The sequence below is a fragment of the Lates calcarifer genome, linkage group LG9, assembly GCF_001640805.2.
Source record: "Lates calcarifer isolate ASB-BC8 linkage group LG9, TLL_Latcal_v3, whole genome shotgun sequence".
Lineage (NCBI taxonomy): Eukaryota > Metazoa > Chordata > Actinopteri > Centropomidae > Lates > Lates calcarifer.
The window spans coordinates 878,323-898,732 of record NC_066841.1 but is presented as its reverse complement, the minus strand read 5'-3'; the positions used below and the strand labels follow the sequence as shown (position 1 = coordinate 898,732).

The 20,410-nt window shown below is 40.8% G+C and overlaps 1 protein-coding gene across 5 annotated transcripts; it reads left to right on the top strand.

Annotated features, from left to right (window-relative positions):
• The first annotated feature begins 1,056 nt into the window (after positions 1 to 1,056).
• On the top strand, positions 1,057 to 18,817 carry scarb1 (scavenger receptor class B, member 1). 5 transcript variants are annotated; one of them, XM_018694411.2, is made up of 14 exons: positions 1,057 to 1,246; positions 2,929 to 3,089; positions 4,338 to 4,479; positions 4,569 to 4,772; positions 5,436 to 5,531; positions 5,610 to 5,725; positions 5,804 to 5,970; positions 6,496 to 6,614; positions 11,964 to 12,037; positions 12,206 to 12,257; positions 13,138 to 13,284; positions 14,924 to 14,974; positions 16,026 to 16,098; positions 17,975 to 18,817. In XM_018694411.2, exons 1-14 carry the CDS (start codon positions 1,127 to 1,129, stop codon positions 17,980 to 17,982), a joined length of 1,530 nt encoding a protein of 509 aa, XP_018549927.1. In that variant the 5' UTR covers positions 1,057 to 1,126; the 3' UTR covers positions 17,983 to 18,817. The 5 variants fall into 5 exon arrangements, with proteins under 5 accessions (XP_018549927.1, XP_018549943.1, XP_018549919.1 ...); XM_018694403.2 differs by lacking the exon at positions 1,057 to 1,246 and adding an exon at positions 1,982 to 2,332; XM_018694422.2 differs by lacking the exons at positions 1,057 to 1,246; positions 14,924 to 14,974 and adding an exon at positions 1,982 to 2,332.
• Positions 18,818 to 20,410: the final 1,593 nt, after the last annotated feature.

Here is a 20,410-nt window from a genome sequence, read left to right as displayed (position 1 = left end):
TTCCTGTTTCTCTACGACCAGGAACTTCCTGTAAATCTAAGTCTTTCTTTACTTTCAACCATGTTTCCACAGTAAACCTCTTCCTCCTTGTTTGCAGGATGGATCATCAGGACTGGTAGAGAGAGTCCTTCTCTGTCTCCCTAACTGAATAATAAATCAGTGAGGTGTTATAGTCAAAGATGATCGTGTAGATGAGAGTGACTTGCAGGTGTTGGGGTGGGGGTTTACTGCACCTCAGGAGGGGTTATGATTGGACTGCCTGAGGGAAGAAGCTGATAATCAGTCAGTTTGGTTGATCTGTATCTCTGCTCAGAGGGCCGGGGGGAGAAGAGGTGACGTCGGGCGGTGGTGATATCTCTGAGGGAGGGTGGTGTCGTAGCGTTTGGCTCGCTCTGACAGGAGGGGTGAGTGATGAGGAGGGTGAGAGGTGCAGGTGAGGTCACCTGCAGGTCACATGCAGGTCCAGGTGAGGTCACCTGCAGACAGAGAGACAGAAACAGTTTCAGAAAATCAAAGAGAATAAACTGAGAAATGCATCGTACCATTACAGCCTGTGGGCAGTTTCTGATTTGTTGTTGAAATATCACTTTTTATTCTCTTTTTACTCCAGAACTGAAGACCATGTGGGTTTAAAACTCTCTTCATGGTCTCCTCCTGTCGTCCCCCACTTGTGCATCATTTTAGATAAAAGCCAAATGAATAAATGTAAATGTAGGGTTAGGGTTTTTACAAAAAAAAACTTCCTCTGCTCCTTGTTTTCCTCCACTTTACCCTCATTTAAGAGGAAGAGAACCATATTTACACACTGAGATCACAGTGACTCACTCTCACTACTTTGTAAGAGTAAAAGTAAAAGTACTCCGTTACATCAGCGCTGCAGTTCGTCGACATAAAACCCAAAAACCATAAATAGATGAACGGAGCTGTCATCTGACTGCAGTGTGACTTCACGTGAATTTGCATGGATTTGGGAGAAAAGTGTACAAGATGTACACACCCCCGCACACAGGAGGGGGGGGGGGGGGTCTGCAGAGTATAAACAGAGGCAGCACGCCGGACTGCAGCCTCCTCCTCTCAGTCCATCACCCTCTGTCTCCTCTGATCAGCAGCAGCAGCAGCAGCAGACATGCGCATCGATAAATCCAAAGTAGCCATTGGATTCATGGTGATCGGGGCTCTGACGGTGGTTTTTGGAGTCGTTCTTCTGTTTGTGGGACCAACAGTGATGAAGGAGAAGATCATTGAGGTAAGGCAACAATTTAGCGTCATGAAAATCAGCTTTAACGCAGGAAATTCAGCTTTTTCTCTGTGATTTATGTCAGTTTTCAGTGAAAGAGCGGGGTTCTGTTTTTATTTGTTTTATTCGCGTTATCTGCACAGAGAGGGGCCGTGTATCCAAATAGACCAAATATTTGCATGTTTATCAAAAGAGAGAAGGGCGTCAGTTTTGCAGCTGTGCGGGTTTCTCTGCAGATAACGCAGAGTTACAGGATACTGCGCTTTGACGCAGAACAAAGTCAGAGAAACTCAGATATTAAAAAAAGAGTAAAAGTAACGACAGCACAGAATGATGAAGTGAAAAACTAGGTGGCGATTGAAGCGGTGGAGAAAATGAAAACCATGATTCTGACCCTCCAGGTGAGAGGGATCAGGTCTGAGAGGAGGTTAAGACCAGTTCACTTCATTAAAATACGTCTCTCTGCGGTTTTATATGAACCCAGCTCTTTGTTTAATCTCCTGTGACGGAGAATGACTTTAACTTTTCAGACTTTTACTACATGTTGCAGATATTTATCTAAATATTTGTACTTTTACTTTGAGTGTAGAGATATTACTTTGTAATAGAGTATTTACACTGCTGTAGAAGTACTTCTACTGCAGTAAAACACCTGAGTACTCCCTCCACTCCTGTTACTTTGTGGAAATCTGTGTTTCTGAGCGCTCACTACAACTCCCAGAATCCCCGGCGTGGCGGGGGGCGTGGCCTGCAGGTTATAAAATGAAGAGGACAACAGCAGCAGGTCAGCTGTATCGATCAGAAGGATCAATGAGCGGGATCAGACCGAGCACTGAGACTTTAAACTGAACCGGTTCATGCACGAGCAGCGTCGCGCTCCGTTTCCGTTAAACAGCTGATCCTGTTTAACCGGACACCGACTCCGACAGACGTAAACAAACGGCACCGGGACACAAACACCGACCACACGCAGAGATGGCAGTGAATAAATCTAAAGTGGCCGTGGGGTTTATCGTGGCGGGGGTCCTGACCGTGGTGTTCGGGACGGTCCTGTCGTTTGTGGGACCTTTAATAATCGACGACCAGATAGTGAAGGTAAGCGGCGGCGTCCTGACACGGGTATTTAACGGGTTCAAACCCGGGGTTTCCCCAATCTGCTGAGTCAAGTTTATCCCGGCTTTAACCTCACCTGGAGTCTCAGACGAGCACGTGAGGGAAACAGTCAGGGATCACAGGCGCGTGCAACCAAACAAACAAACACACTGGAGGAAATTCTGGACACCAGTGGACAACATAAGAAAAAAATGGAGCTCTCCTGCAGGCGGAAGTGTAGTGTTAGGCTGTGATATGCGATCAGATTTTGTTGTTCTGTAATCAGTACGAACAGTATGTGGATAAAATATCAGACACCTAACTATTCTATATCCAGAAATGATGCTGCGATAATAAAGTAAATGAATTTCTAATCGATAATAAAGAATTTAAAGTGAGATCAACTTGTTGCTGTGTTTCAGTGCAACATAGACATTAAAATAAACTGAATATCTTTGTGTTTTGGTCTGAATTTGAAGCCGTCTGGGTGTTTTATGGCAAAATAACCAACAGAGAGAATCATTTTCAGCTGAACCAACAACAGAAACAATGGATAGTTGTGTTTCTTTACTCTTAACCTTTCCTTTTTTTTTTTTCAGAACACCGTGATCGACCCAAAGAACGAGATGTCCTACACCATGTGGAAGGACATCCCCGTGCCGTTCTTCATGTCCGTCTACTTCTTCAACGTCCTCAACCCGCAGGAGATCCTGAAGGGAGAGAAGCCCATGGTGGAGCAGCGAGGACCTTATGTTTACAGGTGTGTAATTTAAACAAACCTCCTCGTCCTCCCTGAGAGCTCACGCTGCACCAGTGAACCCCTGCATCCCTCAGTCGACTTTGTCCTGCAGCCTGCAGGATGCATTCACAGGTCGTCTTGTCTGCTTTATTTAACACCTTTCCATCCATGGTTGGACTCGTTTCTGTCTTCATTTTTTATTGTGTGCATTAAAGCATTGTGCAGACTGGCTGTAAACTGAGAGAGCTGTGTCCTGGCGTCTGATCGGCTCACTTTTTGGAATACTATGTGCCCTACTAACAGCATATAGGTCAGTCTGGATGCATTCTCTATAACATAGTGCAGACGGAGTCCAAACATTATGTAACTACACCATATGTGTGTGAAGAGGGGAAGTGGAGGGGTAGGTTTTACCCGTTCACTCATCATCTCCAGCAGCACATACTGACCCAGACTTAATAAAACTGTAGAGATGTGGGTGAAAAAAAACTCCAGCAGCAACAGCAGAGTGATTTCATAACTGATTCCTGCTGACTTGTCACTTTGTCTCAGTCACTCTCATCGCTCTGCTAGAGGAAATAAAAAGCTGGTAGTGTGTATTTGTTGTAAACTGTTGTGTAACCTCCTCTGTGGCTTCACAACCTGGATAATGTCAGTGACGTCGTCTTGTGTTCGGTTCAGAGGGTTCACATTTGTAACAGAACCTCAAACAGAGGAGGATGTAAAGTCCACACACTTGATCTGCAGACAGATGTGGAATAAATTCACTTAAATCGAACCAAAATTTCATGTCATACCACGCACACGTCCTTTAGCTGCTAATAGCAGGAGCAGGCACGAACGTTTGAACATTCTGCCCATTTTCAACAAACTACAAAACTGCTGAAATCGCTCAAGTTGCTGGAAGAGTAACTGTGAAATCAAGAGTGAGCGTTTTCAGCGACGAATAATTTACACCTCAACAAACTCACAAACACACAGCTCATAGATCAGTGTCTCCCTGTCCGTCACACCCAAGTTTAACCTTAAAATCGGTGAAGAGTGAAAAACAGGAGAAACCTTTCGACTCTTTGAAACCTCAAAGGAGTTGCTGCCTTCATGTAGCACTGAAAAAGAAAAGAGAATACATTTCTATCTTATCTACCTTCTTCCTCTTTATCACTCTATTATTAGGATGGTATGCACCTTGAACCACAGCTTTTGCTCTCAGGTCTTCTCGGACTGTTGGAGAACGAGGGCGTGTAAACATGTATTTTCCTTCTTTTTCAGGAAACGCTGTCAGAAAGACAACATCACGTTCCATCCCAACAACACGGTGTCGTACAGGGAGTACAGGCAGTACTACTTCGAGCCTTCCATGTCTGCGGGGAGTGAGTCCGACGTCGTCACGATTCCCAACATGTTGGTGCTGGTGAGACGTTGTTTCCCCCGTTGTTCGCCTCACGTCTTCCAGTTTATTGACTCGCAGCCTCCTCAGCTGTCTTTCTTCTTTCTCCTCAGGGAGCGGCCGTGATGATGGAAAACCTGCCGTACGCCGTGCGTCTGATGATCAGCGCCACATTCAAGACTTTCAAAGAGGGGCCCTTCCTGACCAAGACCGTCGGGGAGCTGATGTGGGGTTACGACAGCGGCCTGGTGGATTTCCTCAATAAATACCTGCCTGGCATGCTGCCCTCCACGGGGAAGTTCGGCCTCTTTGCTGAGGTGAGTTTAAAATGGTTTATTATGCTCACAGGAGTTGAGTTTATGGCCTCTGTTCCCATGAGGATGAGGGAAGACTGGAGCGAAATATGTGACTAAAGCTGAGTTCAGGTGTTCAACACTGTTTGGAGGCTGATGTTTGTTCACTCTCACCACGATTTCATGCATAAAATATTGCAGTTTTTATTTATTCAAAGTGTTCCACCAGTGGACTTGAATAAATGAACCATTTCAAATGATGAACCATCTGGTTTTTTTTTAGAGCTGAAAGAACTAGTCGAGGTGTGTTTCTTCTTTCGTCCAGAAATGTGAGCTTTTCCTTCATGAGTGCGTCTCTACTTCAGCCTCGCAAACAGTTATCTGGTTTGTTTGTGTACGAATGCGACAAAAACCCCAGCTGAATCAACTGTAGAAGTCAGAAATGTCTCTGTAAACTGAGCTGTTTCTGTAGGAACTGTCTGGTTTATCTTCTGTCTCCACAAAACACTAAAGATGCTCTGGTTTCCTGAGGCTCCAGAGAAGTGAATCCTCCATTTCTACCGGTCATTGTCGCTGTTAGTTTCTATCTCTACATCTTCATGAGTTTCGGTAACTTCTGATGCTCAGTGGTGTTCAGAGGTCAGACTTTAATAAAGCTCATGAATTCTGTTCCTGTTTATCTTCCAGTTCAACAACTCCAACACCGGTCTGTTCACCATCTTCACCGGTCAGGACGACATCAGGAAAGTTCATAGAGTTGACTCTTGGAACGGGCTGACGGAGGTGAGGCGTCGATGCTGCACCTGTAGGTTTGTCAGTGTTTATCACCCCCACCTGACTCTCCTCTGTCTCTGTCAACAGCTGAGCTACTGGAGGACTCCTCAGTGCAACATGATCAATGGAACAGCTGGGCAGATGTGGCCTCCTTTCATGACGAAGGAGACGACTCTGCCTTTCTACAGCCCTGATGCCTGCAGGTCAGTCACTCTTTATTTTCAGTTCTTTCACTCTTTCTTTTTTTTGGAAACCATTCCTCATGTTTTTGTTTTTTCCAGATCCATGGAGCTCGTTTACCAGCGTCCCGGCGTGATGAAGGGAATCCCTCTGTATCGATACGTCGCCCCCAAGACCCTGTTCGCCAACGGGACAGACTACGCCCCCAATGAAGGATTCTGCCCCTGTCGACAGTCCGGTCTGCTCAACGTCAGCAGCTGTCGCCACAGTCAGTATTCATGACTTATAAATGAAATCATGTCCTGGGAGTCGATTGGTTGATTAATCAAGTAGTCGTTGGTCTGTAACTCAAAACATTTAACACATTTGAGAAGTTGTTGTTCAGTATCTTTGCTTGATAAATGACTTAAATGATTAATCAAATTATCAATACATTCTCTGGAGTTCTACTCGCTGATTTATCGACTGATTCTTTAAGTGTTGATTGAGTCCTGCAGTGACGATGTATTTCTGTAGTCCAGTTAGCATCAGCCTGGTTCCCTCCACAAAAAGCCAATGGGATTTTTTCATTGGGTTGTGGATTATTCCAGGAAATAAACTATGACCAATTAAAGTTTCTGATCCTTCCTTAGAACAGTACATTGTGCAATCAACCATCAACCACACATGTTTAAAAATCCTCAGTATCTGTTTGCAGGTTCAATATTAACTCCTGATCTTTCATCATTTGATATTATTTGGTCTTCATTGTGCTTCAGATGATGAATTGTCTCCTTCCGTCTCTGTTTTCCAGACTCTCCAGTCTTTATCTCTCATCCTCACTTCTACAATGCTGATCCTGTGCTGCTGGACTATGTGCAGGGCCTCAGTCCTAATGAGGACAAGCATGGCCTCTTCATAGACATTCACCCAGTGAGTAAACACAAACACACTAATACGAGGTGATCACAATCCATGAGCACATGTTTTACAGGAAGAGAAAAGATGTTTTTTGACATAGAAAAATTATTTTCATTGATGTGTTTGACATTTAACAAGAGATAATGACCGTTAAGGAAAGGTTGAAGGATCAGAACTCTGAAAACAATTCTCTGATTTCCTTAGAGATAAATCCTGTGATCGAACGAGCGAACGTTTGTCGGTGTTGTTGTTGTCTTGAGGTCTGATGGTGGTCATCTTGTCCAGAGGTGGACTGATTACATATCAGACACCTGTAAACTTTGAATTGTCATGGTCAAGTTTGAGATTTTATCTTTTTGTAAACAGATATCAGATAATATCAGAGAGTAAAAGGTGAAAGTTTGGACCTGCTTTTACAGTTGAGGTAACGTTAAGGCGTAATTAGATCATTTAAATGCTCTTTTAAACATGGATCCATACACTTATACTGATCCACACTCAGTTTATTAGGAACACCTAGCTTAAACTAACCCATCAGTGCTGCAGTCAATCCTCCTTCATGAAGGTTTTAATGTTCAGTTTGTGTTGAAGCTGTTGAACTGTATTGCTTTATATTCAGGTTTTTGTAATCATTAGGTACGTTTCTCAGGTATAACTCAAAAAAATGACCATAAAATTTGAATCTAAAACCTCCTTAAAACAGTTTCTCTCTGTCCAGATTAGAAAATGACATTCCTGTGTGGTGAGTCATTTAATTAGAAATCAGTGTAGTTTTACACAACTGCTCACGCTCATACATCACGACAGATTGACTGATAATTGTGCAGATATTTTATCTTCTCCTCCTGTCACTCTGCATCAGCCAGATTCTTTGTACCATGTGTGCAAAACAAGTGTTATCTTCTTGCAGTCCTCCACTTTATCACTCAGTCAAACTGATAATTGCTATCATGACATTTGTTGGTTGTTGACCTACTGCTGATAATATAGGTAAACTGAGAGGAGGAGGTCTGAAGTTAATGTTTGTTTCTCCTCATGGTGAAGTTGGAGGAAATTACGAAAATGAACTTGGTGGTATCTTGGTATCTTGATTTTATGGTCGTACGATAACACAGTAAAAAGGTGTACTGATGATAATTTCATTGCCATTTCAATAAACTATAAAGGCTGAGGACTTTTTGTTTTGAGATGTTCTGAACTTTTACTTTTGTAAAGGATCTGAATACTTCTTCGAGGTAGCTCCTGGGTTCGGCTCAGTAAAATCACTGTTTTTGTCAATGGAGTCTGGTATTGATATATAGTGATGTTTCTGGTTAAACAAAAAGGATCTTACTCTTTAATAAAAAAGCGCTGTCTCTGTAGGAATCCTATCCACAATGTTGACACTTACAATAACAATCTGAGCCTGACTGAAAAAAAAAATTGAATCAAATTTAACACAGAAATTAGATTTTTTTTAAAGCTAAGAGCTGATCAGTTTGATATAAAGCTGCCATAAGCTTATTATGCAACCCTGTGTAAACCTTGTTAGCAGTTTATCATGTTGGCTGTAACCTGCAGTTTGATAAGGTAATTGGAAATTGGGCTATTTCTCCATAATTGCAGTCATTCCTGAGAGAAGGGTTGTTATATGGTTCCAATAAAAATCAGGTATTACAACAATCGATCATAAGATGTTGGATGAGAGTACAGCGTTCAGTCGGATCCAGCAGGTTTACATCGATATTGTGTTAATAATTAAAGGAAATCTCTTGGCATTGGATTTAATGAGGTGAACTTATCTTAAATAGGGAAAGAAAAACTTGGACTTGTGTGGAGTGTGACAGCTCAGTGCTACAGCTCAGTGGTTTCCATTAGCTTTTGGTGGCTAACATTAGCATACAACCCTGAAGTTAGCATCACCCTAGTTCCCTCTATAACAAACATGATAGTGATGGGGATAATTTGAAAGAGTGTGAGTAGAAACACAACGAGGCTGTAAAGGTGGACTGGTGAGTAGATGGGTTTTCATGTTAACGTCCCCGACAACCTCTGTAGTCTCATTTAGACACTCATTAGCAACCGCCTTTTTTAAGACACGTAAAAGCTTCAAACATCAGGAGTGGGGGATTTACTGACCCATTTTATGTCGGAGAATAAAACCTGAAAATGTCTTGAGCTTGTGTTAAAACCACAGACCTTATTTCAGACATTTAACCAAAAACGCACTGACTTTGGGACAAGGGAACGGGAAGTGCTAATATGCTAACATGCTAACTTACTTCCTGGTTCTAGGATCAGTCCTGTAGCTCTCTATTTCTAAATGTTGAAGGTGAATTCTATTATTTTACATGGTGTTTTATCACACAGGCCTAAGCAGCAGTGGTGTTCTATCGATTTTGTTTTGCTTCTTTCTTTCTTTCTTCTTCATATAGCTAACTGTTAGAAAATACTCTAATTTTTATTGTTTATTTTCAACAATTAATCCAGAAATGTTCACCAGAGGGTATGCAGGGTCATCCAACACCCAGCAGAGGCACGAGTCTATAGAATACTGAACCATAAAGACATATAGTCCAATCATGTCATATATCAGCAGTTCCTCACCTCATTTATCTGCTACCAGCTGTACGCCTGTTGTTTGTCCTCAGTTGTCCTCCTGACTTCAGCCCACATTAACTTTTTTATCAGAGCCATATGTCCCGAACTAAGTTCTGAAATCTGCCTCATGGACACATCCAGCAAAAAGTCCTTCACAGAAAAATGTGAGAGAAACTAGTTTCCTACTGAATATTTACCTAAAGACCCAAACATGTACCTCCACTGGTTCTGACGGGCCTTTTAAATAAACGTGTCAACTGCTGACCGCTTAGTAAAATCCCTGAATTCCTTTTGAAGTCCCAGTGTACTTGGACAAATTTTTCATGGTATCAGATTTGGAAAAAGAGTCCAACATTTTAGGAAACCAAAACAATGAGGGTATTCTTTTCAGCTGGCTCAAATTAAACAAATTGCTGGAATGATAAATGCATAAATGGGCCAGTGGTTTCATAACATGATGATGAGGATGTTCGTTTGGACATGGTGAACAAGGACTTTGAAGGGAGGGTTTTAAATTTGTGACAAGATGCATTTTCTGCGTCCACACTGACTCGACAGACTAAACCTGACAGGTTTTACAGTCTGCTTAGCAATTTGACAACATTATTTCAGTATTTCAACATAGGCAGTGTTAGGGAGCATAGGTGGTAATCAGTAGTTGGAGACTTGCTACCTACTTAGCTGAATTGCTAGCCAACCGCAGATTAGCCTGTTAGCCTAGTAGCTAGCTTGCTAAACAGATTTTGCTAACAAACAAAACACAGAGTGAAGACCAAACACTTTACAACACACATAATGTGTAGCTTGCTATATTTTTGACAAATTATTTCTATCCAGTAACATCTATATACCTCCCTAAAATGTCAGGGAACTTTTAAACAAACAAACTACAACTTTTTGTTTGTGAGCTGGCTTCCTCGCTATCTGCAGCTGTGGCAACACAGATGATTTAAAAACTGCTTCTTCTGGTGCTGTTTTTATTTTAAGATTAGTTGGAAGACAACAAAGTGAAAGCAAAATGTTCTCAGGGACTGTAAATTCACAAAATACATTCAAGTGCATGTATTCTGTAATCTGTAGTGAAATAATAAGTAAAACAAAAAGCTTAAGTTATGAAACTTGCTTCTCATTCAACCTTTCTCTATTAAACAGTCACTTTAGAAAATGTTGTTGTCCGGAGCTCGGGGACATTTCATTTCCTGCTGATTCAAACAGTGAAGGGTCGATTTCCGGCTTTCATGTGCCCTGAGGTTACTTAACACCAGAGTCCAGGATCTGTGTAGTTTAGGGGCCAAATGCTGCAAGAGAACAGCTATGAAAGTGTCTGTGCCACTTATTCCCAAAAACCTTCATATTGTTAAAAGGGTTTATGATTTATACCAATTAAATATTGCTAACGAACAAATAAAACAGGAGATTTTGGTTTTAATTAAGTGTCAGGAAGTGGGGTGGATTAAACTGCTAATCTGTCCATTGCTGAAACAAATATTTTGGTAGCCCGGACACGTTCTGAAAAAAAAAACAGAGACTGTTGATGAATCCAAATATGAGATGCAGCGCTGCCAGCTACAGAAAACACACCCTGCTAATTAGTGACTTCAGTTCACTGGGTCTGAGCTGAGGAGGTCTGGACCGGTCTGCGTCACAATTTGTACTGCCAGAAAAACACTCAGGCTTTTATTGTGATTCTGAGTGTCAGTACCTATTATTATTATTATGCAGTTTTCCATGGCCTCTGACAAACTTTTGTTCTCTGCTTGTCTGTTTTGAAGTTAAAGCAACATTATGTAACTAACCAGCTTCAGGATCATTGTGATGGTTCAGTGACTTGTAACAGGGAGAATGGAGCCTCTGTTGTTGCTCTGTGTAACTTTGTTTTTTCAGGTATGATCTCCCTCTAACTGAGTGAATTAAACTTCTGGAATCAGGACCAAAAAGTAGATCAGTTAAAAAGACTTAGAAGTCTTTAAAAACCAGCATTCATCTCTGATATCCAGCCAGCAAACAAAACAAATGTGCACTCCACCTGAAGAACACCTCAGTTGTTAACATTAGATTTTACAGCAAACACTTCAGAATGTCCTTAAAAAGCCGATCAAATGTAACTGTTCAAGACAAAACAAAACATTAAACCATGAACGTGAACTGTTTCAAACGTATCCCGGAATAGCCATTGTCGTTGCTAGCTATTGTTAGCAATACCAGTTTATAACAACACTCTACGCAGTATTTTGCTACAAACAGCGTAGCAACATGTCTACTGATAAAAACTGAGTAGTACTATGTGTATGACTTAATGTGAAAGTAATACGACAGAACTGCTATAAGTTTGGTGTGGAAGAACTTGACCATACCTCAACCAAGTCTGTCGTTCCACCACTTTGGTCCGGACGGAAATATCTCAACAACTATTGGATGTCTTTCCATGAAGCCTTGTGCAGACATATTGTTTTCACTGTTACATATCAATTGTTTTTTGTGCTTGTGTGCCACTTTGATAACAGAGTCCTTGGTGAATTATCTGACACTAAAACTGGATTGTAGTCCCATAAAATTATCATTAAAGACAGCCCCCCGAAGATTCGCTCTCACATGAGGATTTCCTTCTTTTGTTGACTCTGTCTGGTATTATGGGAACTTTTTTTTTTAGGGAGTTGGCTCGAGATTTAAAGCTTCCGATTCTCCAGTTAAGATGTGATTGTCACCACTTTAAAAAAAGTGGATGCTGACGATTTTTTAATTCCCCATTTGAGACTTTTATTTTTGTGTGCGTCTTCCCAGCAAACAGGTGTCCCTCTGAACGTGTCCATCCGTCTGCAGCTCAACCTCTACATGAAGAGAGTGTCAGGAATTACGTAAGGAAGTTATTCCCTAAACTGTTATCATTCCATTAACATTTGTCATGTATTGTGTTTATATCTATCTGTTATTCAATACAAACGGCGTGTGGATGCTTCCTGCTTTTCTTTGTCACTCGCTGTGTAACCTTGGAAGCTTGAAATTAGGTTTTCTTGTCCTTGTAGAGAAACTGGCAAGATTTCTGAGGTGGTGATGCCCATGATCTGGTTCGAGGAGGTAAGTTGTTACATGTCCGTTAGTGAAATAAATCACTGCTGGTAAGAGTTTTTAAGGCTTTTTATTAAGCACGAGAGTCAGATTGAGGTAATTTTGTGCAGGAAAGCGTTCCTGTTCCTCCGTTCCCAGTGATACCAGTGTGTCGTCATCATTTCCCCTGTTGTGTAATTGTCAGACACTGCTGTAACTCTCCATGTTGCAGTATTTTATTTTTAGTATAGGTTGAATTGCAAGAATTTGCAAAACGCTTAACTCAGAACATTGTTACTCTCTAATAATCGTGGGAACCACCTGTGTAAACTACATCTGTCTGTTACTGGAGGATTTTTATTTTCCTGTGTCAGAGTATAATGTGTGATAAATATTCTTTAATTCCAATTAAAATAAAAATATTAATGTTGCTGTTGCAGCTCGTCTAATTTTAACTGTTTCATATAAAAGATAATACATAATAATTTATTAGTTTTTATTTTGTATTAATAATTTGTCTCTGCACAGTATTTATACAACTTTTGAGAATAATCAAAAGAAAATAACTTGTGTTTTTGTTCAGCTGATGATGATGTTAAACTGAGGAGAAATGCATGTAAACACATGTTGCATTGATTCATTGATTCTGTAGGTTTAGTTAGAATCGTTGAAACTTGTGCTAACATGAGGTTTCTGTGTTCTGAGGACTGAACACTTTTTGTGTTGATTTTGTGTTTTGTACTTGCAAGTTCAGCATTTTGTGTTTTTGAAAAGGAAGTTAAAAAGTCAGTTTGTGAGTTTTGTGCTTAAATTCTCTGCTGTGAAAACTGTCCAAAATAATGATAAAATACTGTTACACATTTATATTTTTCTCTTTTTTTTCCCACCATTTCCCTCTCCCCCTCCTCAGAGCGGTTACATCGACGGCCCCATCCTCACCACCTTCCACACCAACCTGGTCGTCCTCCCCGCCGTGATGGAGTACATGCAGTACGGCTTCATCGCGCTCGGCCTGGCCACGATACTGATCGCCGCCCTGGTGCATCATAGAGCAAAGGTAAAGCGTGACATACGTGTCGGTATGTTTTATTATTAACTGCATGCAGCATGTCGCACAGTTTACTCATGTTCTCCCACAAACAGATGGAAAAAGGAGCAGGAGAGACTGACCTGAAGATGCACCGATCACAGAGCAGTACAGTCAGAAACAGTTATTGACGCTTGGCTCGGTTTACCGCTGCCTTTAGCTGTGAATGGACAAAGACACAACCTCAGTCACATGTTGTTTAGACCTGAGCAGCTGTCCTTATACAATATGCGACCACAGTGCATGTGTGGATATTTATAGCACCTGTTTTATCAGTAATTCAACACATGCACAGGTTAGCCATTGATACATCTCTATCATCATCATCAAACGTCAGTGATCTGGTTTACTGCTTCTAAAAGTAAAGAACATAAGCACAGGAAAGTAAAATACAAATATTAAACATAAGCACATTGGAGAAACAAATCGTCTTAATTTCTCGTCTTTATCTGATCACACCAGAGAAACATTTTTAAAACAGTCTGTGCTCTGTTCACTTTATAGAGTGTGTACACAGGATTTATACATCTGACACCTGGTGTTAAGTCATTTTCTGTTGAACAAGCAAATTATTAATGTTGCTCTTTTTCCAAAACAACAAAAAAAACTGAACCAGTTTTAGACTGTAAAGATTCAAGATTTAACTCTGTCGTCCACTGATTTAAACAGTTAAAACATCAGTTGAAGTTCCTCTTGCTCCTCTGCGGACGTGTCTTTATATAACACTCCAGACTTTACCTACAACCTAAACTCTCACTTTGACCGACTGGATAAAGTGAGTAAATCAGTCGGTGTAATTAGCTGGTGAACTCGTCCAGTTGGTGAAGGTCCTGCCTGTTTATCAGCTGTGGTATAACCTGTTGTGTTGCTAATCAGTCGGCCCTGTGTTGTGTCATCCCTCTGGTTTGGGGCCGTTCTGTTGTTTTGAGTCAGTCAGCAGAAGTTTGACCTCGATCAGAGCTGAACCTCTGGACTCTCACGCACAGATTCAACAGTCAGAACGTATTTTTATGAGATATCAGAGGCATCCAGAGGAACTGAGAGTGTCACAGTTAGAGGAGTTTCTGCAGCAACACTGTGAGCTTTGAAGATTAGATTCAATCTAAACGTCTTTTTGGGAAACTGGAAATAGAAATAGCGTTCTTGTGGCGAATTAAAATGAGAAGCCACTCTCATGATTGTTCACTAAATATGAAGTCAAAGCCTGGAGAGTTAGCTTAGCCTAGCATTAAGCGTGGAACGTGGACAGCCTCTCCTTCTCCCAGCTTCACATTTACTGTACAGACCCGAGAGCGGCGTCAATCTTCTCATCAAACGAGTCAAAGGTGCTGCTGGGAACAAGAAAACCACTATCAATAGTCATGTCAATGTAATGTGTTATGAAAGACATTACACTTGTTGTATAACACCATAAACCAACCAGTTTAAGTTAATGAGTATTTTCAGCTGCTGCTCTGTTGACATCTCACTATCACAGCTCAGCTGTAGTGAGTGTTTATGGTGTGTGATATCAGCTGCAGACAGTCACAGGCTGATGTCTTCACTCAGGTGAACAGGTTTTAATAGGTTTCATAAAATAAAGTGGGTTTTTGATGTTGTGTGTTTGCAGAAGGCTCATAGAAAAGCGACAGTGATCTTCACTGAGGATAAAAATCTCGGGGTTTGTAAAACGTTCCTGAACTCTTCAGTTTCAATCATCTGAATCCAATGATACTGTACAAAAATATTGATCTGATTTTATTTCATACTATGGTTATTGACTTGATTTTTTGGCTAGGGTTGATTATGGATGTTTTTTTTCTTTGAGGCTGATCAGTTTTTTGTTGTTTTTTTTTTTGCAGAAAATTGAAAGAGTTCTTTCCAATTACCAAAAAACACGTCATTACTTGACGTGATTAATTTGTTGACCAAAAGTTGCTTGACAACTTTTGAGAAGTTATTAATTAATAACGAGAAGAATCATTAGTTGAAGCCAGACACAAAAACAGGTCCAAGTGCAGTTAAATTGTGATCATATGTGAGGGCAGATATGTTTTATGTCCAACGTCATCCAACCTAAACGACTATATGGGTCGTTTTTTCCTACCCTGATACGACCCGAGGTGGTCTTACCGGGGCTTCGTTGTCATGGTAACGATAATAAACAAACGGTTACTTAACGCTGTGGAGGGATAGGTTTAGGATAAAAGATTGTAGTTTGGGTTAAAACTGTTGAAAACAGTGACTACAAACGAACATAATCACTTTGGCCGCTAGATGTCGCCGAACAAGACGTAATTGTGGGTCGTAACGAGCTGCTGCACGGACAACCTTGTTTTTTATAGGACAGAAACATCAGGAAGTTTTATAGGAGCCTTTTATACATCTTTTGTTGATCCTCGGTCAAAGTTGGTCGGTGTTGGCCATCTTGTCTGCCGTACGGTTTTGATGTTTCTCTCCTCTTTCCTGTTGCATGATAATCAGTCCGTCACACGAGGCAAACAAACCAAACGCCTCCACATTTAATTCTATATAATCATGTTAACAAGACGCACAATTAACCAATCGCACGTCCTCGTGATTAACTGCATGGTGTAATCAATTCAAGCTAGAAATCACTCTCTGCATGAAAACTTACTCCTCTGATCATCCACCGTTTAAAATGAGTCCCCGATGCCGATATTTGTTTCCTCTGATTGGCTGATGTGTAAGACAGTGTGGTCATCTTTTAGGCGTCCCGTAAAGAGTCGATAAAAGGCTCACACGGCCACGAAATACAGGAGAAAAGTATCCTGAATAACTCAGGTGGGTTCACACACACAGGTGCAGACACATGTTTAAATATATTTACTGCTTTTCTACATTTGTGTTTAAGATTTGGAGATGAACATAGGAATTTTTTTGCTTAATGTACATAAATAAATAATAGATTTGAACAGCAGACATGTTGTGGTCCCAGCGACGGGACACTGAAACTGTTAAAAATTATGTCCCCCAGTTTTCTGTCATGAAAATGTGGATGATGAAATTTTTAAGATCTCACTAACATCCTGCATTTTTAATTCTGTTTAATTAAAATGCTGGTTTATGACTTCATGACTCATGTCACTATTTTTTGAGAGTTAAACCAGTTTTTTTTTCTTCTTTTTTTTTGAATGTGCAGCTCATCAAAAAGCAAGAAAAGTTAAATTATGCGATAGAAAATAAAATATGCACACTTCTACACATACCCTTGAGCTTGATATGAAACTGAATTAGCTTTTTTTCCCAGCAGCTTTCAGGTTAGGCAGCATTATCATGTGACAGTCTGTTCAGAAAATATGTTTAGAGTACATCCAGAAACCAGTTTAACAAGGATGTAAGGTGTCTTTAACAAACAGAAAAACAGAAATAATAAACACTGTAGACTAACGTTCACTCAGCTGTATGAGCTTAATAATCTGTGGAATTAACACACAGATGTATATTTATTAGGTTTAAAAGTGTATTTATACAGCTGGTTAAAGAAAATACCTTCTTCAGGATCAGTGATAATGTTTGTACTTTATAAAATCTCAGCTCCAGTTCTTGTGTTTAAACTCTGAATAAGCAACAGCTCACTGTTATTTTTTTCCATTTACTTCCTGTTTGTAACGTACAGGTGAAGTGTGAGGCTGCAGGTCTCAGGGTTGCTGCTGTTCTGCCTCATCCAGAGCCGCACCTTTGTGTTCTGTGTTGTGTTTGGAAATGTTTTAATGCATTGTGCAGATGCATGAACATCAGTGTGCACGTGAGACTGCACAGAGAGGTGTTCCAGTGTGAGAATAATGGATGAGGTGGATTCAAAGAGCAGCACATTGAAGCTCTGAAGCAGCGTTTCCTTCATTTAATCCATTATTCTCTTCACTGGGACTCCTCCAGTGTTTATTACTGGGTTCATATGATGACAACTAAAGGAGCTGGTTTTCCTTATACTTAACAAATCCCACCGAAAGACCAAAGTGTTCAGTTCATTTCGCTCCTTTTCAGTTTCGGATTAATCCACATCTGTTGCTGTAGTGAGTTCACACGCAGAACTTGTGATCAGGGATCAGCTCATGGATGGTTTTGGTCTTTATGTGGAGTTTGTTCATAGTAATAAAAATGCAGAATATCGCCAGATTTATGCGGCAACACTTCACAGTTACGGTGCAGAAAAACTCGCAGCGTTACTGAAGAACGAGTGAGGAACGACCTGTTGGTTGATGTGTTGTTTTTTAAGTAGCTCCCTAATGACTAATAATCCCAGAATACACAGTAGATAATGACTATTTACTGAAGAACTGTCTGGGAGATTCTGTATTAGTATGTGATTAGTTCAGAGTTATCAGTATATCGATCACACCCCTGCTGTCTTCATGATTCATTCCTGATCATCTTTGGCACAAAACTCCAACATCAGATTCTCCTTGTGTGTCTAGTCTCATACTGATTAGTTACTTAGTATTTCTTCATTACTTCAGGATTATCTCACCAGTTCTTTAATAAATAATCATTATCTACTGTGTATTCTCTGATTATTAGTCATTAATGGAAGAAACAAAGGTGAGAAACTGATGAAATGAAGCAGCGCTGATTTATTTATCCTGAGTTTTCAGCTGCAGTTTGACTTCTCGTTGTTTAATGTTTTTCTGAACCTTTTTTCCTCTGGTTCTCGTCACAGAGAAATAACCGCGAGGGTGAAACCACCACATCGCATCCAACCACAAGCACTTCGACCGGAGAGAGGGCCCCTCTACTACAAGACGAAACGGACTGACACAAACGCACATGCACACACACAAACACACACAGGTGATGTTATGGACTCACTGGCCGACATCATTCCAGTATCTTGAACTGAAACGCCGTCACAAGTCTCTCCTCTCAGTATAACACTAATGAGACTTGTGCAGCCGTGAAGCTGTGCCATGTTTTTATTTTACTGTAAAGTTGATGAAACTCTGAGCCTCGGAGACTCGACGTGTTCGTGTCGAGGCGGCCGCGGGGTGGAGACTGTTTCTCTGGAGGCAGAGCGAGTTGAAGACGCTTCTCACACTGAAAACCACTTTTTATACACAGATTTTCACGTGTCCAGGCTCTGCTCAGTGTTCAATGATCATCAGTGTTGATCTGAAACATTTTATAGTTGTATCACTTCATCAGGAGCAGCAGTTAAGAAAGGAAAGGTTTCTGTATAAACAACAAGGGAACTACCAGGTAGAAAAGATCAGTATTTTACCACCAATGTGCCTCCACTGTCTTCTTCACCCAGCCTCCAGGTCCTTGTATTTCAGGGATTTCAAGGACCACAAATTGAGTTTGTTGATGAGGCTCAGACTCTCCTCTGACAGTCAGTGAGTCAAGCAGAGCTGACACACTCCCATTTGTATACTACTGTCTTCTATAAAGGTGTGAATGTATTTCCTGAAGCTGATGTTAATGACGCCTCCTGATTATAAATAAGTGGATGAATTAATAGAAACATGGAGGTAATAAATGTGCCTTTGTCTGAAATTCTAACAAACCACTGTTATTGATTTGGGGCCAGTTTCTACATCTAAAAAGTTAGAGAGTCTTTATTTTAGAGGGAAAGATTAATCAAAAACCAACAAGCAACTATATACCTGAGTACCTCCACAGCAAAAACTCAGCTCTGAAAAACAAGAAAAACGTGCAATAAAATGAAATTAAAATACGTTAAATTATCTGCAGACAGAACAGGAAAATTTAACGGCGAGATTATTAAAAGCAAGCAGATCATTTAGTTCTTTACTTTGTTGTTTAAGTGGTATTTCACCCATTTTATTGCTTTTGTCAGAGCTGAGTTTTTGCGGCAGCTTTATAAATCTGTTGATAACATTAAATTACTCAGAGCCAAGGAGTTAAATCTCAGTAACAAGTTGTCATATCTTAATAATTTGAGACAAAAAAGCTTGAAAGTGCAAAGCTCTGACATCAAATCAGACAAAAAACTTTTCATCTTATGTAGTTTTTGCTTTTTGCAGACTGGAGGACATGATTTCTACCTGCTGGTCATTAATCATCTGAACTCTAATATTCAAATAATCAATAATCAGCATGTTAGCATTTAGCTGTTAGCTGGACGTCACCATGCTGGGTTTGTGTTACATCATGACCGATGGACTCGCCGTTCATCTCTGATCGCCTGCTGTCTGCAGAGGTTTGAGCTCCTCTCTCAGATCAGACATGAGACTGAAACTCAATTTATTGTAGTCACTGTCAGTGTTACAGGTGGACGTCGGGCTTGCCACCTCTCACCTGAGGTAATCGTCTGCAGAGGAATTTGACCTCTTTATCTGCACAACCGCCTTTATCTCCAGTGATGATTACTTCAGTTCTTCTCCAGGGTTGTAAGTCAAAGTCTGGTAAGAATCCTTCCTGTTGGCATGTCGTATATAAGCTCATTATGTATTTAATATTCACCAGCATCAGTTTTATTGTTGAATTGCTCGTCCAATATTCTGATACTGTTCTGTTAGAGACACCTGAGAACAACAGAGACAAACAAAAACAAGCGTAACCAGATGTAATAAAAGCACAAACAGTTGTCTCGTCTGTGCAGGGCGGTCGAGGACAGTCAGTCCCAGTTCAGTATTTACCCAACAGGCCTGAGATCTGCTGTGGCTGATCAGTTTCCTGTCCTCAACAAACCAGCTTTATTCTGATCAAGGAAAATAATTTCTAGCTTTAGTTTCAGTTCCAGTTGTAGAAGTGGTTTAACGCAGAAGTCTCTTCTGTTTCCTGGATTTCCTCTTCAACCTCGAGCTTCAGCTGAGTGCTGATAAAATAAAATGTTAAATGTTACGGATGAGCTCAGTTTTGGACGTTAAAGTTTGCACGTCTTGAAGTAGCACTCCTGGGGGTCTCCTCATTCCTCGCTGTAAATTAACTGAGGCCATACAGCCACTGCTGTTAATGTAAATGCCCCCCAGATACTTGTGAATTTAATCTGAAAGGAGGAGTCTAGGGGTAAAAGGTCAGGACAGTTGCCCCGAGGTGAGAGGTTGTGTTCAGGAATGTCCCATCACTCTCGTGCCTCCCTCTCAGCCGGGCCATTCTCACTCATACTGTTTAACCTCTGCAGTTTGGGGTTGAG